This window comes from Microcaecilia unicolor, chromosome 1 (genome assembly GCF_901765095.1).
Source record: "Microcaecilia unicolor chromosome 1, aMicUni1.1, whole genome shotgun sequence".
Lineage (NCBI taxonomy): Eukaryota > Metazoa > Chordata > Amphibia > Gymnophiona > Siphonopidae > Microcaecilia > Microcaecilia unicolor.
Genome location: NC_044031.1, coordinates 452,117,148 through 452,135,399, shown reverse-complemented (window position 1 = coordinate 452,135,399; position 18,252 = coordinate 452,117,148). Strand labels below are relative to the sequence as shown.

At 48.4% G+C, this 18,252-nt stretch overlaps 1 protein-coding gene across 1 annotated transcript in view; it reads left to right on the top strand.

The window, feature by feature from the left end:
* Positions 1-18,252, top strand: part of THOC1 (THO complex 1) — a 131,635-nt gene that overhangs the window by 12,309 nt on the left and 101,074 nt on the right. Inside the window, exons 2-4 of the mRNA XM_030212935.1 lie at positions 6,198-6,271; positions 6,368-6,428; positions 13,799-13,865. Coding sequence (XP_030068795.1) covers positions 6,198-6,271; positions 6,368-6,428; positions 13,799-13,865 — 202 coding nt within the window. The remainder of the gene's footprint in view (positions 1-6,197; positions 6,272-6,367; positions 6,429-13,798; positions 13,866-18,252) is intronic.

The following is an 18,252-nucleotide window of genomic DNA, read 5'->3' as shown; positions in this document are numbered from 1 at the left end:
CACTATCCCCGCCTCCCAACCACCAGCCCCGCCTCACAATCTCGACTAAGCTCCTGAGGATCCATTCCTTCTGCACAGGATTCCTTTATGCTTATCCCACGCATGTTTGAATCCGTTACCGTTTTCATTTCCACCACCTCCCGCGGGAGGGCATTCCAAGCATCCCCTACTCTCTCCGTGAAAAAATACTTCCTAACATTTTTCTTGAGTCTGTCCCCCTTCAATCTCATTTCATGTCCTCTCGTTCTACCGCCTTCCCATCTCCGGAAAAAGTTCGTTTGCGGATTAATACCTTTCAAATATTTGAACGTCTGTATCATATCACCCCTGTTTCTCCTTTCCTCCGGAGTACTACATGCAAGCAGTGCACACTTTACAAACTGAAGTATTTTTTAAATGTAATTTATTTTCAGAGGATGATGTCAACATCATTAATATAACTGGGTCAACAAAGGATTTAAACAAGCTCCTGGAGAAAAAGTCCATAGACAGGTATTTTTGTGTATGAGAAAAGAAATGAGCTACTCCTTGGGATCCTGCCTATACCTGTGACACAGCCTGGCCACTGTACAAGACAGGATAAGAACTTTATTCTGAGGCAGTATGGCACATCTTATATTCCTATATCTTTTGAGTTCATATTCTAGAGTGGAAGAGAAATATTATCCATTAAAACTATATAGTTGAAATACGGCTTTATGTTGCTTGACACTGAATAACCATTACACACATTGCCACACGGCGACCACATCACTTTACACATTGCCAGAAAGCACAATAGAGTTTTATAACATTAAAACACAGGTACTGATTTGAATGCAATGGTGCACAAAACATGCTCAACAAATCATATGTTACGGACGTAAACTTCACCTATTATAAATCACAAAAGCATAGTGGTAGAGGCAGCCTAAAAAAAAAATGTGTGGGTATATGTATGTATGTGTATATATATTATTTATTTATTTATTTCCTTGATCAGCTGTTCTCTGGTCAGACCAGCAAAGCAGCTTTGTTTCTTTTTCATTAGCGGCTAGCCTCCTCCTCTGTCAAACTGGGGCATTTTAGTTGCAGAGGTTGTGCAAAAAATAACTCATTTAAGACCATGTCGGTGTTCTTGCCCTCGTTATGGCCAAGAAGCTCTGCCACTGCGCTGTCTGTCAGTGGCGGGGTCTGAGTTCCAGTGGTTGCTGTAAATACTGCACCGCTGTGGAGATCTTGCCTGAATCGGCGACTGTTCTGTGTGTTTCGGCAGTGCTGGCATTGGGGGGGTTGGAGGCAGGTGTTTCCCCAGACAAGCAGCCGGGGCCGGTTTTTGGCGGGAAGCACCGCCTTTTTGTCTCCTCCAGCAGCTGCTTGTACTCAGCTCATGTGCCCATTATTTCGGCGTTCCAGCCCATGGGGGGTTGGATTTGCCTGCAGGTTCAGAAGGTAGTTTTCCTCCTGAATTTGTCTTGCAGATGTACAAGGCCTTTTTGCTTCAAAAAATAATCCTCCTTCCACAGATGCCTCTGTAAGAAAGCACTCTGAGAGTCAGTTGGTGGCTGCAATGCATCCTAGGCAGTCTTGGAATCTGGAGGAGGATTTAAGTTCTGATCCAGACCAGGACATGCCCTCTTTGGAGGACCCAGAGGTTTTTGGTGACAGGCAGGTTAATGAGGGCTATGATCAGTTGGATTCTGGTGCTGAGGTCCTTCACCCAGGAGAGGACCCTTCAGTGGTGAGAATATTTCATAGAGATGATTTACAAGAACTGATTTCTTTAGTTTTATCTACATTGCGGCTTTGAACAACCGGAGTTCCCGGCTGTTGAGGAAAGGAAGGTTGACCTCCTGGTGAAAGGTATTCGGAGACCTGGGAAAACCTTTCCTATGCACTGAGATATCAGGGACATTATTCAGGTGCAGTGGGGTGCCCCGAATTCCGCTAAGTCTGTGATTTGTCTGTATCCGGTACCAGACTCTGATAAGGATCTTCTGAAGCCTCCGGTGGTAGATGCGGTGGTTTCCGCGGTTACCAAACAAAATATAGTTCCCGTAGATGGCGGTACAGCCCTCAAAGATGTGCAGGACCAGTGTATAGAGTCCTTGTTAAAAAGTAATTTTGATGTCTTGGCGTTGGCAATCCAAGCAGCTATTTGTGGTTCCTTGGTAGCTAAAGCATGTTTTCACTGGTCTGAAAAGGTCCTGGATAGATCTACGGATGATTTGTTGGCTATAGATGCCGATGTAGCTAAGTTAAAAATGGGGGCAGCCTTTTTAGTGGACGCTTTATATGATTTGCTTCAGGCCTCGTCTAAGTCTGTGGCTTTGAGTGTAGCGGCCAGGCGGTCGCTTTGGTTGTGGGGTTGGTCAGCCGATGCAGCCTCTTAAGTCTAAGCTCAGTAGGTTTCCTTTTAAGGGATCTCTTTTGTTTGGTGAGGAGTTGGATAAGTTGGTCCGTAGTTTGGGAGATATCAAGGTTCCTAGTTTACCTGAGGATCAGCCTAGAGTGTCTGGTCGCGGTGGCTTCTTGAGCTGTAGCCGGGGTCGAGATTTCGGAAGTTATAGATTAGGGAGATCAGTTCCAGCACAGCGGTCCCGTTTTTTTTTTTTGTTTCAGAGGATGCAGTCCTTTCGAGGAAATCGGCGAGGGGGTAGAGAAGCAGGCTCCTCTTCCAGCTGCCACTCGTTCTACCCAATGAGGTTTTTCAGGCCCAGTCTCTGGTTCCGGTGGGAGCTCGTCTGAGGCTCTTGTATCAGAGGTGGGCCTTATCTCCTATCAGTGAGTTCTGGAGGTTGTTTGAGACGGGTACGCCTTAGAGTTTGCGCGTCCTCTCTCAGACGCTTTCCTAGAGTCTCCCTGCAGTTCTCGCCTCAAGAAGGTAGTGGTCCGTCAGACCCTGCAAAGACTGCTCAACCTTCAGGCTATTTGTCCCTTTCCCTCCGCAGAGCTCAGGCAGGGTCGGTATTCTATTTACTTCATAGTTCCCAAGAAAGAAGGTTCGTTCCAACCGATTCTGGATCTCAAAGCTGTCAGTCGTGCTCTGAGTGCCTTCCTTTCGTATGGAGACCCTGTTGTTCATCGTAGCGGTTTGGCCCAGAGAGTTTCTCACGGTTCTAGATCTCACAGAAGCTTAGTTGCACATTCCTATTCGGTTAGCGCATCAGCGTTTCCTGCGCTATGCAGTGCTCGGCAGGCATTATCAGTTTCGGGTGCTGCCTTTCAGTCTGGCATCGCACATTTACCAAGGTTATGGTGGTGGTGGTAGCGACGCTCAGAACAGAAGGGATTCTAGTTCATCATTATCTGGACGACTGGCTGATCAGAGTGAAGTCCTATCAAGAGGTGTTTAGATGACAGATCGTTTAGTCAGCTTTCTACAGTCCCTGGGCTGGGTGGTCAACTCGCAGAAGAGTCACCTACAGCCGTCTCAGTTGTTGGATTATCTGGGGGTGTGCTTCGACACCAGACAGGGTCAAGTTTTTCTTCCCCCATCTCGAATCCTCAAGTTGCAGTCTCAGATGCAACAGTTGTTGCAGTCCTCAAGCCCATGTCAAAGGATTACCTTCAACTGCTAGGGTCCATGATGGCGACGATAGAGGCGGACCCTGGGCGAGGGCGCATATGAGGCCTCTTCAGAAGTTGCTCCTTTTGCGCTGGTTGCTGCAAAGGGATCCCCTGCTGAGGAAGTTACCCCTCCCAGCACGGGTCCGAGGGAGTCTCCACTGGTGGCGTTGTGCTTCCAGACTCTCCAAGGGCATGCCTCTGGAGCCCCCACAATGGATAGTGGTCATGACGGATGCCAGTCTCAAGGGCTGGGGAGCGTACTGTCAGGGTCACTATATGCAGGGCCTCTGGTTGCGGCCAGAAGCGGCATGTTCCATCAATCTTTTAGAAACCAGAGCGATACGGTTGGCCCTTCAGGCATTTCTCCATCTGTTGTCGTGCGAGTCAGTCATGTGGGACAATGCCACGACAGTGGCTTACATCAGTCGACAAGCGGGGACGAGGAGTCGTCTGTTGGAACAAGAGATGGAGTGGGCTGAGTTGCACCTGGTAGCACTTTTGGCGGCTCATGTAGCAGGAGTAGAGAATGTGCAGGCACATTTTCTCAGTCGAAACACTCTGGATCCCAGGGAGTGGGCCCTCAGCGAGATGGCCCTTAAAGCAGTGGTAGAGCACTGGGGGCTTCCGGTGATTGGCCTGTTTGCTTCCACTCTCAAATCAAAACTTCTGCTTTTCTTCAGCCATCGAAGGGATGTGAAAGCGCAGGGGGTAGATTCTCTTCTGCAGCCTTAGCCGGCAGGTCTTCTCTATGCGTTTCCCCTGTGGCCCCCGATAGGGCGGCTTCTGCAGATGGTCAAATCCCACGAGGGCTGAGTGATAGTGGTGACACCGGATTGGCCACGCAGGCATTGGTACACCGATCAGCGCCTTCTTGTCAACACTCCTCTCATGTTTCCGGAGACCCTAGGGCTGCTAGTGCAGGGACTGGTGGTTCATCCAGACCCGGGTCGATTTTGTCTTACGACCTGGTTCTTGAGCAGGCGCGTTTGATGAAGAGAGGTTATTCGGCGTGCGTGGTTGTCACGATGCTTCGGTCAAGGCATCGGTGTATGTCAGTTATATAAGGACTTGGAGGATTTTTGAGGAGTGGTGTGCGGAGCTTAATATCTCTCCCTTTTGCGCTTCAATTCTGCAAATTTTGGATTTTTTTGCTATGTGGTTTTGACAAGGGTCTGGCTTTGACCTCCCTTAAAGTACAAGGCCTTGTTAAGGGGAAAGTCTTAGCAAGTCATCCAGACGCTTACCTGTTTTTACGCTGAGTGAGCCTCATTCGTCCTCCCGCCTGGTCAGTGTTTCCCACTGTGGGATCTTTGGTTCTCACGGTTCTCAAGAAGTCCCCGTTTGAGCCTTTGTCATCTTGTACGTTGAAAGACTTAACCCTTAAGACTGTGATTTTAGTGGCTATCGCTTTGGCTAGAAGGGTTTCGGAATTGCAGGCTCTATCTTGTAGGTCCCCGTTCTTGGAGTTCGCGAAGGACCGGATGATCTTGCGTCCTCTTCCTTCCTTTCTTCCCAAGGTGTTGTCTCGGTTGCATTTGTCCCAATCGGTGGTGTTACCTGTCCTGGGTGATTCTTCGGGGTTGGAGGATCAGAGGCATTTGAAGTGTCCAGATGTCAAGAGAGTCCTGAGGTATTATTTGAAGGCTACAGAGGAATTTCATTTTAAGTCAAACCATCTGTTTCTTCTGATCAGAGTTTCGCGTCAGGATCTGGCGGTCTCTAAGCCTACTCTTTCGCGGTGGCTGAAGAAACTGATAGCTTCTGCTTATCTTATTTCTGGAAAGCCCATTCCCTAGGGGGTTAAGGCCCACTCTACCAGGGGACAGGCATCGTCGTGGGTGGAGCGTTTTCTGGTGCCACCTTTGGAAGTCTGTAAGGCAGCAACTTAGTCTTCCTTACATTCCTTTTCTAGACATTAAAGGTTGGATGTGCAGTGTTGCAAGGATGCAGTTTTTGGATCCTCTGTTCTTACCAGGGGTTGCTTGGGTCCCTCCCATGAGTATACTGCTTTGTTACTTCCCATCAGTCATATTCTAGACCAGTCTGGAGGGACGCTAAGGCAGGAGAAATTAGACCTTACCTGCTAATTTGCTTTCCTTTAATCCCTCCAGACCGGCCCAGATCCCTCCCTCGGCTGTTCTGGTGTTTTTGGTTTTCTGTGTGGAAACTTCAGGTTTTGTTGTAAATGGAGCTGCGTTGTAGGTTTGTGAGTGCATTCTGTTCCAAAAAAAAAAAAACCCCAGAGAAGGTGTCCTCATGCGACTCGATCGCGAGGCATATGCTCAGTGTTAGCTTAGTGCCCGTGGTTTCTCAGGTTTTTGGATGCACAGATGTTCTTATGCTATCATTCTTCTGCTTCGTTACAATAATACTGGATCTGGCTCTAGCTGGCAGGGGTTCTTATTGGCTCTCACTAGAGTCAGAGTTCTCAGTCTTCACCTGCTGGAAGGCATGCACAACCCATCAGTTCCGGAGGGACTAAAGAAAAGCAAATTAGCAGGTAAGGTCCAGTTTCTCCATGTAATGCATTGCTCTCAACACTTTTTTTTATTTCCATACCGTTCAGTATGCTTTAAGGTCAGGTTTTGTTGAGAATGCAGCTAGTTCCTTCTGTAAACTTATTTTGACAACTTGTTTTTCCCTTTCAGAGCTCCATCAGAGATGCTTTGAATAACAAAACCATCAAACCTTTATTGGCAACATTCAACCAACTGCCTGGAAGGTAAGGAGGGGAAAATGCTTTGGTGGAGTTGCCCCTTGTAGTCTTGCTAGAGTACATTTGGAAAAATAGAAGCTTTTTTTTTTTTCTGTTTCATAGTGAAAATGAAAAGAAGTGTACCCTGGACCAAGCCTTCAGAGGGGTTCTAGAGGAGGAAATTGTAAGTAGTTCTCTTTATACTCAACTTGAGTGTAGTATTCTGACTCTTGACTGATGTTCTTGGGCTTGTTTTGATGGACTGGTCAGCATGTTATGGACTAAATTCCATAAATGATGTCTAAAAAATCATCGTTGAAAAAAAATAGCACTTAGCACTGTTCTGTAAAAGGCGTTTAAAGTTAAGTGCTTTTATAGAATAGCGCTCAGTGCCAGGAACCACGACTACTTTTAGGCTCAACCAACAAAACCTTGGTGTAAATCCCCATGCCTAAATTTAGGCACGGATCCCCTTTATTCTATAACAGCGCATGTAAATTAAAGGAATGCCCCTGATCCACTCATGACCCTTCCATGACCATGCTCCCTTGGACCCACATGTAAATTTTAATTAAATCCAATTAACATCAATAATTAAGATCTCAATTATTACTGCTAATTGGCTTCAATTAAATTGGGCAGGTGCCCAAATTTGTGCGCGCAATTTTTAAGTCTTTTTATAGAATTCAGGGGTTTGTAGTTTTTGTCCTTTTGTGAGTCTTATTGGTGGTTCTTGTCTCTCCTTTCTGTAGTTTATTTAGTAATGCTGTATTTTTACTGTTTCATGTTTTCTTATTTATTGTACCTTACTTTGAGCTGTATGAAGCAGTGGTGAGTAATAAATGTACTAAGTAAACAGTGATGGACAGAGGGCAAGTGATTCTCTGTGGAAATTAACTATAGACGTTCACCTTTCAGAGTTAAATGCTGTGGAAATCTGACTGCAGCAATTGGAGGAGTGGGAAAATAGATTTTTTTTTTAAACATTTGTCAGTATAACTGAAATGCAACTTTTTTTGAGGATAGAAGAACTTGTGTGTTATGGTAAAAACCATAAAGACCAGGGTAAAATATGTTTTGGGATGTGGTAGTAGCAGCAGTTTTGTATAGAGCCTTTAGTGTACTGAGGTAGTCCCAGTGTCCCTTCTTCCCTCCTACTCTCTGATTTTATGATGTATGATTGAGCAGAGGGAGATTAAGCTGCATGTTTGTCTTATTTAACTTTCAACATTGGGGAAGGTGTGGTGGTTAAGCTGCTTTGATGATCTATTTGCAAAGCAGCATTTAAATGTTGCTCAGAATGGGCTGGAGTGGGCTTCAGTGGCAATTCTGATAGTTGTGAAATAAGGTTGGTGCCAGGTAGACTTCTACAGTCTGTGGCCTAAAAATGGCAAAAGACAAATCGGGATGGGCTGGAGTGAGATTTGACAACATCTCTGAGAGTTGGGAAGTGAGGCCAGTGCTGGGCAGACTGGCAATGACAGGTCTGAATCAAGTATGTATATTTTACACATTTATATCCTATACTATGAGTGAGAGTGCTATGTATCTCTATGGGGGAGGGGAAGACAGTAAAATATTGTTACTTATCAATATGGTTGGATTGTTAGTTTCAACATGTATTGATATAGAATGTGATTATGATATGTCAATAATAAAACCACTGTTCAGACTATTGGCATGGTGTGTGATTGTGTGATATTGTGGCATCATATAGAACTGCCAATATATGATAGGCATGGGAAATTGCCAACTGCCCTAGCTGTGATGCCAGTGTTCAATCATGAAGGAGTTGTAACCTGCAGATGCTGCTCTGGCTGCCTTGTTGTACAGACTAGATGGATCATGCTGGTCTTTATTTGCTGTTATTTCTGGGTTCCTGTGTGTAACTGTTGCACTTGTATAATCAGTAAATAAGATAAAACTAGAAAGTGGTTCTAGAATTTTTCAGTAACATGACTCGTATACGGATTGAAATTTGTTTCAGCCTAAAATCCCATATGCAGTGACGTCTGTAACCAAACATTCCTTGTCATCAACAGCAGATGAATCCATTAACTGATGGGTTGTATCCGCCTACCAGCAGGTGGAGATAGAGAACACTGAAAGCACATGGTGTTCCAGGACGCCCAACCCCCTCTGCCTTCAGTATGACTCTCCCAGCAGTTGTGGACATCGCTTCTCAGCTCCTGGATTTCTGTCTGGGGGTGGCTCCTGTGCTTTGCCAGAAGAGCAGGGGGTGTTGTGGCTGGTGGTGCCCACTTTAAAGGCACACTTGATTTTCCCTGTCCCTGCCTTTCCCCATTCCCCCTCCCCGGAGTTCCTCTGTGGCTGCCTGCCTCTAACTTTCCTCACAGTAAAAACAAAACTGAGAGAGGCTTTCTCCTGAGCTCCTGGTTTGGTGCAGTTGACCGCAGCTCGTTTGACTCGATCTCCTGAGGTGAGAGTGGTGCCCAGCTCCTCCGGAGAGGTTCCCGCTGACAGTGCTCTGTACGGGGTAAGTTTTGGCGTGAAAGTGCCATTTTGTTTTCTGTATTTGATGGCTGCTGAAGGGGTTAAGCGCTGCTCCCACTGTGGGAAACGCAGATCAGTAGCTGCCTAGATGCTTATGCTGGCACGAGCATGGCGGGCGGTGATACTTCCTGCCCGCCGGAGTTGGCGGCGGCCGCCATCTTGGAGGCACCGCGTAACTCGACCCTCACGGTTGCGGAGGGGTCTGAGTGCAGGGGTACGTCTCTTTTCGAGGTTTCTAGAGGAGCTTTTGCCTTCTCTTCCCCCAATGTGGGGGCGGATGTACAGGGTGAGTTTTTCTCCCCTGAATTTCTGCTGCTGATGCATAAGGATTTTATGTTAAAAAGAGCACTGCCTGAGGTTCTTTATAGCCCAGTGTCTGCTGGAGACTTTATTTCTTCCTCCGAGCTTTTGGCTGATGCTAAGCGTAGACGAGTGAATACCCCGTCTGAGGGGGACTTTTCACTCTGTTCTCCGTGGTCTAGTTTCGGGGAGTCTGAGGGGTTTGGCAGGCCCTCACGGACTGATGATCCAGATGAGGGTGGCTGCTTGCCACAGGAGTTGGATGACCCTAAAGCTGTTCGGATTTTCCACTGCGACAAGCTGCCAGCTCTCATTTCTGATGCCTTTACAGGCTCTTTGTATTGAAGATCCTGACAAGGGTGCTGCCTCTTCTTTTAATCCTAGGATGGCTAGCACTTTTTCAGGCTTTTCCCGTGCATGCTTCCATCCAAGAGCTTATTTCAGCTCATTGGTCTGACCTTGAGGGTCCCTTGAAGGTGGCCAGGGCTATGTGTCACTTTACCCCCTGAGGGAAAGTCAGTTAACCCTCTTTGGGATGCCTAAAGTGAATGCTTTAGTCATGACTGTGACTAAAAAGACTACTCTCCCGGTAGAAGGAGGGGTCGCTTTGAAAGATATGCAGGCTGGAATCCGCGCTGTAGCGGTCCTTTGGTATCTCGGGCCTTTCCTTACGGGTGACTATTTGCAGTTCCTATGCAGCCCGGGCCTGCCTTTCCTGGTTGCAGCAGGCGGTTGAGCAGCCCGCCGATGGAGCGGGTTCCCTCGCTGAGGTCGGCCCGCGTATGGAGTCTGCCCCGTCTTTTTTGGCTGATACCCTTTATGATCTGGTCAGAGCTTCGGCTAAGCAGATGTATGTGGTGCGGTTGCTGCCCACCACCTTCTTTGGCTCCGGCATTGGGCGGCTGACATGGCCTCTAAACAAAGGCTGGTGAGGTTACCCTTTTGGGGCCTTCTTTTATTTGGGGAGGATTTGGAGAAGATTAAGGACCTAGGGGACTCTTAAGTCCCAACGGTTGCCTGAGGATAGGCTGAGGCCTTCTTCCAAAAGTCCTTCTTTTCCCTCCTCTTCCAGGCCTCGTTTTCGCAAAGCTCGCAGGTATCGCCCGGGGCGCTCTGCGGGGTTTGGTGAACGTACCCGTTTTCAGCAGAGGAACTCTTTTCGTTCAGACAAACGCACGGCGGCGTCCGGGCAACGTCCAGGAGTTCAGGGGCGCCATCCACAATGATGGGACGCTGGTCCACTCGTTGGTTCCTGCAGTAGAGGGTCGTCTCTCCCTCTTTTTTGAGGAGTGGACCAAGATTACTTCGGATCAGTGGGTCCTAGACCTGATCAGAGGAGGTTACCGGCTGGAATTTGCCATTCCAGTAGAAGACGCGTTTTTGGAGTCCCGATGTGGCACTGCCGTCAAGCGGGTGGCAGTATACGAGACCTTGCAGGTGTTGCTGAAGCTCAGAGTGGTGGTTCTGGTTCCTCCCGCCGAATGCGACTGTGGTCGCTACTCCATCTGTTTTGTGGTGCCTCGAAAAGGCGGGTCGTTCAGACCTATCCTCGACTTTCGCAGAGTCAACGAGGCCTTAGGAGTGCGACACTTCTGCATGGAAACCCTGCGCTTCATCATTGCAGCGTTACAGCCAGGAGAGTTTCTCACGTCTCTGGTCCTCAAGGAAACGTACTTGCATATTCCCATCTGGCTGCCGCATCAGTGGTTTCTCCAGTTTGCAGTATTGAGTCAACATTTCCAGTTTTGCGCCTTGCCTGGTGACTGCCCCTCGGACGTTTTCCAAGGTCATGGTGGTAATGGCTGCCTTTCTCAGGCGAGAGGGTATCAGAGTTCACCCTTATCTCGACGACTGGCTCATCAGAGCGGATTCGGCAGACGAGAGTCAACTTGCCACAGCCAGAGTTGTTACAGTTCTTCAGACTCTGGGCTGGATGGTCAATATGCCCAAAAGTCATCTGACCCCCTCTCAGCCTCTCGAGTATTTGGGGGTCCGGTTCGACACGGCTTCAGGGTTCATTTTTCTTCCCGACAGCAGGCGGCTCAAGCTACAGAATCAGGTCCGCCTGCTCCTGCGGATGCCTCACCCTCGAGCTTGGGACTTTGTTAAGCTCCTGGGATCGATGACGGCCACCATAGAGGTGGTTCCCTAGGCGAGAGCTCACATAAGACCGCTGCAGCTTGCTCTGCTTCAGCAATGGTCTCCGATTTCCCAGGAATACCAACGCAGACTACGGTGACTTCCCGTGGCCCAGCGCAGTATGAATTGGTGGCTTTCCGACAGCAGGCTGCAGCAGGGGATGCCACTGGCTCTTCCTTTTTGGTGTCTGGTGATAACGGATGCCAGCCTTTCGGGCTGGGGAGCTCATTGCCGGGGACGCTATGCTCAGGGTCTGTGGTCCACCGCGGAAGCGGGATGGTCCATCAATCACTTGGAACTGAGAGCGATATTTCAGGCTCTTCTGGCCTTCCACAGGACGCTGAAGGGTCTTCCTGTCCGAGTTCTGTTGGACAACACGACAGCATTGGCCTATATCAATCGCCAGGGCGGCACTCAGTGCAGGACCCTGTCTGCGGAGGCATCTCAGATCTGCGACTGGGCCGAGTACCACCTAGAGCTGCTGTCCACGGCCGCCGGTCAGTGCAAAGTGGAAGCCGATTTCCTCAGCAGACATCAAATCGACCCAGCAGAATGGGAACTGGCAGACAAAGTTTTTCTTCAGATTTGTGCCAAATGGGGAACTCCAGGCTTGGATCTCATGGCGTCAAGCATAAACGCCAAAGTCCCTCGCTTTTTCATCGGAAGGAGAGATCCTCGCTCGGCGGGGTTGGAAGCTCTGGCTCAAGCTTGGCCCTCGGGCCTCCTGTATGTGTTCCCTCCTTGGCCCTTGATAGGGCGAGTTCTACTTCGGATTCATTTCACCGAGGATTGGTGATTCTCATCGCCCCAGATTGGCCAAGGCATCCGTGGTATGCGGATCTCCGGCGGATGCTGGTGGATGCGCCTCTTCCTTTGCCTCGGGTTCCGAACCTGTTAGTTCAGGGTCCGGTGACTATGGAAGATCCTTGTCGCTTTGGTCTTACGGCCTGGCTCTTGAGAGGGCGCAATTGAGGGACAAGGGCTATTCTAATAAGGTTATTGTCACCCTCTTGCAGGCTCACACGCAGTCTACCTCTGCAACTTATGCTCGGATCTGGCTCACCTTAGACTTTGGCGTACACCACGCCTCAATCTCGCCTACTCTGGCAACAGTCTCGCTCTTGCTGGACTTTTTGCAGGATGGGCTACAAAAGGGCCTGGCCTACAATTCCCTTCGAGTTCAAGTGGCAGCGTTGGCCTGCTTCCGGGGGAAAGTCTCCAGATTGTCCCTTGCTGCTCATCCGGATATTCTCCGTTTTCTCAGAGGGGTAGTTCGTCTCCATCCTCCTTTGCGGTCGCCTTGTCCGGCTTGGAACCTGGGGCTCGTGTTGAAGGCGCTCCAGCGATCTCTGTTTCAGCCTCTTAAACGGGCTTCTGAGAAGGATGTGACTCTCAAGACAGTTTTTTTTTTTTTTTAGTGGCAATGACGTCGGCTAGAAGAGTGTCTGAGCTTCTGGCTCTTTCCTGTCGGGATCCTTTTCTGCACTTCTCTGAATTTGGGATAACTGTTCGTACGGTGCCTTCTTTTCTGCCTAAGGTGGTTTCAGCTTTTCACCTCAACCAGCCCATCTTTCTTCCTTCCTTCTCTAAGGAGGAGTTTCTGGACTCCTTTGGGCAATTGCGCCTTTTGGATGTCCGCAGGGCTCTGTGGCAGTATCTGCAGATGTCAAATGAGTTTAGGAATTCTGATCATTTATTTGTTCAGTTGGCAGGTCCTCAACGGGGGTTTCCGGCATCTAAGGCCACTATAGCCCGATGGCTTAATTTTTTCGGCTTATCTGCTTTCAGTGCGGTCGCTGCATGAAGCGTTTAAAGCGCACTCTACGAGGGCAATGTCCTCTTCGTGGGCTGAAACGGGTGTTTTTTCTCTTCAGGAGATCTGTCGTGCGGCTGCCTGGGCTTCTCAGCTCTCTTTCGTGCAGCATTACAGTCTAGATGTGGCAGCGCAGCAGGATGCGCATTTTGGAGCACGAGTGCTTGCTTGCGGAGTTGCCTGTTCCCACCCTACTTAGGGAGTGCTTTGGTACATCCCATCAGTTAATGGATTCATCTGTTGCTGATGACAAGGAAGGGAAAATTAGGTTCTTACCTTGATAATTTTCTTTTCTTTAGTCACAGCAGATGAATCCGTGATCCCTCCCTGACTGACTTTAGTTTTTGTACAGATGTTGCATACAGACAACAGACATTGTGCCTCATCAGGAGTACTTGAAGACAAGCTATCAGAGTTTCTACATGCTGTTTTTATTGCAGGAGGTTGATAACGTCCCTCCCTTGTTTGGTTATTGCCCCGGTTCTGGGGCGTTTGTTCTCTGTGAGGAAAGTTTGTTATATTGTCTTTTTTATTCACTCTGCTTTGGAAATTTCATATACTGAAGGCAGAGGGGGTTGGGCGTCCTGGAACACCATGTGCTTTCAGTGTTCTCTATCTCCATCTGCTGGTAGGCGGATACAACCCATCAGTTAATGGATTCATCTGCTGTGACTAAAGGAAAGAAAATTATCAAGGTAAGAACCTAATTTTCCCTTACCTTGGGTGGGCTTGAGGTGAAATGTTGTTTTCCTTTTAACTTCAATTGTCTTTTTTCCCTTGTTATACAGGTAATCCACGCATCCCCTGAGAACTTCCTAGCCATCATTTCTCTTGCTATAAATGGAGTCACAGAAGGTGAATTATGAGGGCTAATAATCTCCGGAAGCATGCACTATATTTTTTCATTCTTCACTCCACTTTACTCTCCAAACCCAACTGCAGCTGTGCATCTGTAAGGTGTGCAGTGGTTGCTGAAATGGAGAAGGTGGCAACTGACTGTTGTACTTTCCATTTGGAGCACAGTTCCAGCCTTTGAGGGCTGCAAAGCAGTATAGTTTTGTGTATCTGTGCTTAAGTATTAATGGCAAATGGATATACACAGTGTCCAGAAAAAGTGTAACTCTCCCCCCAAACATTTTTCCAAATAACCCAAAAACAAATGTACTATTTTACTGTAATTGACAGGTGTTCCTGCAAGATGCTGTAAATACTGAATGATCCCTTGAAATGACATCATTCAGGAAGTGACCATTAAGGTCTGTTTTAACAAAATGGCATTTAGTGTCAAGGTTGAAGGAGGACACTGTGAACACAAGTTATGAATTAAGAAAAAACGCTCATTATACTAATGTATTTTCAAAGGTCATCCTAAATGTTTAAACATTTGGAAAGTATTTTGAAACTGTGTAAGGTCCTGTGTTTTCCCAGCACTGTGTACATTTGATCTATAAGCAGGTTAATCTATAAGCAGGTTAATTTAATTTTGATTATCCTGATCACTAGACCTGTTTACTACCCTTAGAGAATTAAGTTACTTGCCTCCAGTGTATGTGCTGCTTTGCTGGTTCCCACATCTTCTCTCACAACGCTTCAGAGATGGCATTCTCCACATTGTGACCTGCCATTGCTCAGTTTGAGCTGACTTGTTTATCCGCAATAATAATTTTTACTACTAATATATAAGGGTTAGAAGTCTTTTCCACTAGTCACTTAATATAACAATCAACAACATATGTGACCTTTCAGTTAATTAAATTGTGACTCTATCCATTATATTGTATACATAACACAATATAAACATAATATATTGAACTCTATTTTACATCAAGAATGAGGCAGATATAGTCTCAAACGGAGTTCATCAAGAGCAATTGAACTCTAATTATTAAGCAGTATACAGATACTTTGAAACATAGTCCACAATACTTCTTAATTTCTTCACTTCATTTATACTGAAGCAAAGAGTCGATCTTATTATTCTTTTTCCAGAAACTTTCAAGTATCTAGTTGACATGATGGAAACAATCCAGCCATATTATGTGTCCCGTCGACAATTCTAGCACATATCCACTATTAAAAGTTCTAATAGTTCATTGAGGATAGTGCAACGCCACTTAAAATCTGGCTGACAAAAAAAAACAATCTTCACTTCGCCTTTACTTGAAACAAAACTCCACTTGAGACCTCCATGTCAATTCTACATTTATTCAACACTTCATAGATCTCAACATAAGCCGTGTTTCATATTTACTTCCTCAGGAGATCCTTTGTAAATAATACACACAATTATATACATTCGTACTACCTAGTAAATAATTTATAATTGAATCTGAATTATCAAATATCTTACCAACCACATTAGAGTGCTGGGCACACCATAGGTAATCTCAGCAGATAATGTGAGAACATCACAATCAGATTGAATGATCTAACTTTATGCAGTCTCTGTCTTTTATACTGACATCAATAACGCCCAATCTACCTCCTTATTGAGGCCAAAAGGTTGCACAGTTCCCCAATTAAAGATAAATTGCTGCTCCCGGCGAATTAGTTCCTGTTCAATGTTCCCATAACAACCCTGCATGCTGTTAATGACTACAAACTGTAGATCATCCACTGAGTGTTCTAATTGCAACCAATGACTAACCAGAGGTGTATCTATTTTTTTTCAAACGAATATTACTAAGATGTTGAGCAATACGCATTTTAACTTTACGTGTATTTCTCCGAAGACAAGCAGGCTGCTTGTTCTCACTGATGGGTGATGTCCACGGCAGCCCCTCCAATCGGAACTTCTCTAGCAAAGGCCTTTGCTAGTCCTCGCGCGCCAATGCGCACCGCGCATGCGCGGCAGTCTTCCCGCCCAAACCGGCTCGTGTTCGTCAGTCTTCTTTTGTCCGCGCTCGGTACGGTCGTGTTTACGCCGTTCGCGCCCCTTAAGTTGACCCTCGCGCATCTTTTGACTTTTCGCTTACAAAAAAAAAAAAAAAGGGATTTCGGAGAAGGGCCTTACGGTCTTTTTCCCTTCCCCGTACTTCTAGTTTTTGGGCCCGATAAGTTTTCTTTTGTTTTTGGGGTAGGCCCCTTTGAGGCCTTGGGTCGAGTTTTTTTCTCCCCTTCTTTTTGGTGCCCCAATTACGAGTTTTGATTTCGCCGGCGTGATTTTTCCGCCCGTGTCATCGAAGTCTCCCAGCGGCTTCAAGAAGTGCACCCAGTGCGCCCGGGTAATCTCGCTCACTGATAGGCACGCGTCGTGTCTTCAGTGTCTGGGGGCTGGGTACGGGCCGCAGGCCCTGTAGTCTTTGCGCCCTTTTACAGAAAAGGACTCGTGTAACGAGATTGGCCCAGTGGAACGTTTTGTTCTCAGGCTCTTCGTCGGCATTGGCACCGGGAGTATCGAGTGCGTCGACAGCGTCAAGACCTCCGCCCTCGGCCGCGACTGTATCGATTGCATCGAGGCATCGACCCTCTGCATCGTCGGGGCTGAGACATCGGAAGGCTGCGTCGGCGTCGGTGGTACCGGGACCTCCACTGTCCATGTCGTCGGACAGTGGTGCTTCGTCTGGAGTGCAGGTGAGGGCTGTCCATTCCCCTGCTGGTGGCGGTGAGCCTTCGGGTGGGTCTCCCCCTACCCTGAGGGCTCCTGCGGTACAGCCCCCCTCGAGACCGACCTTCTTCGGCCTCGGCCCCGAGGAAGCGACGGCTGAATTCTACGTCCTTGTCGGTACCGGGAAGCTCCAGTGACATGCTTCGTTTGAAAAAGTCAAAGAAGCATCGACACCAGTCTCCTTCCCGCAACGGTACTGAGAGCTCTGGGTCGCCGAGGGAGTCGGCACCCAGCAGGCATCAGCACCGAGAGGACCGCTCACCCTCTGTTCAGGAGGTGTCAGTGCGCTCCACCTTGGACAGCCCGGAACAGCCTCCACGCCCGGAACAGACTCTGACTTCGACTCCTGCATCGGCTTCCATGTCTTTCTCCACAGCCGCCCTGCACGAGAGTCTCCGGGCCGTTCTCCCAGAGATCCTGGGAGAGCTGTTGCGCTCTTCCCCTCCGGTACCAGGGGTGCTTGCGCCACCGGTACCGTCGAGTGAGGCGCCGGCTGGCCTCTTGCCCTGGGTGAGGTCTCCGACATCGGTGCCGCTTGCGGTACCAACTGCGGTCGCCTCCAAGGAAGGCTCCCCGACGACGTCGGCGGAGGGAGCTTCGCCGGTGCGGGCGAGGGAGTCTACCTCTCGACGCTCCCACCGTGGCCGTGGTTCCATGGAGTCGAGCCGGGCACGGCTTCAGATGCAGGTCCGTGAACTTGTCTGATACCGATGGTGAGGCCTTGTGGGAGGAGGACATCAGATATTTCTCTGACGAGGAGTCTGATGGCCTTCCTTCTCCTCCCCTGAAAGACAGCTTTCTCCTCCCGAGAGTCTGTCTTTTGCGGCCTTTGTCCGGGAGATGTCTACGGCCATCCCCTTCCCGGTGGTTGTGGAGGACGAGCCCAGGGCTGAAATGTTTGAGCTCTTGGACTATCCTTCTCCACCTAAGGAAGCGTCCACAGTACCCATGCATCATGGCCTAAAGAAGACATTGCTGGCGAACTGGACCAAGCCTTTAAGTAATCCCCACATTCCCAAGAAGATCGAGTCCCAGTACCGGATCCATGGGGACCCAGAGCTGATGCGCACTCAGTTGCCTCACGACTCTGGAGTTGTGGATTTGGCCCTAAAGAAGGCTAAGAGTTCTACAGAGCATGCTTTGGCGCCCCTGGGCAAAGACTCTAGAACCTTAGACTCCTTTAGGAGGAAGGCCTACCATTCCTCTATGCTCGTGGCCAAAATTCAGTCTTACCAGCTCTACACGAGCATACACATGCGGAACAATGTGCGGCAGTTGGCGGGCTTGGTGGACAAGCTCCCTCCTGAGCAAGCCAAGCCATTTCAGGAGGTGGTCAGGCAGCTGAAGGCGTGCAGAAAATTCCTGGCCAGAGGGGTGTATGACACATTTGATGTTGCGTCCAGGGCCGCTGCTCAAGGTGTGGTGATGCGCAGACTCTCATGGCTGCGTGCCTCCGACCTGGAGAATAGGATCCAGCAGCGGATTGCGGACTCGCCTTGCCGTGCAGATAATATTTTTGGAGAGAAGGTCGAACAGGTGGTAGAACAGCTCCACAGCGGGATACCGCTTTTGACAAGTTCTCCCGCCGGCAGCCTTCAGCTTCTACCTCCACAGGTAGACGTTTTTATGGGGGAA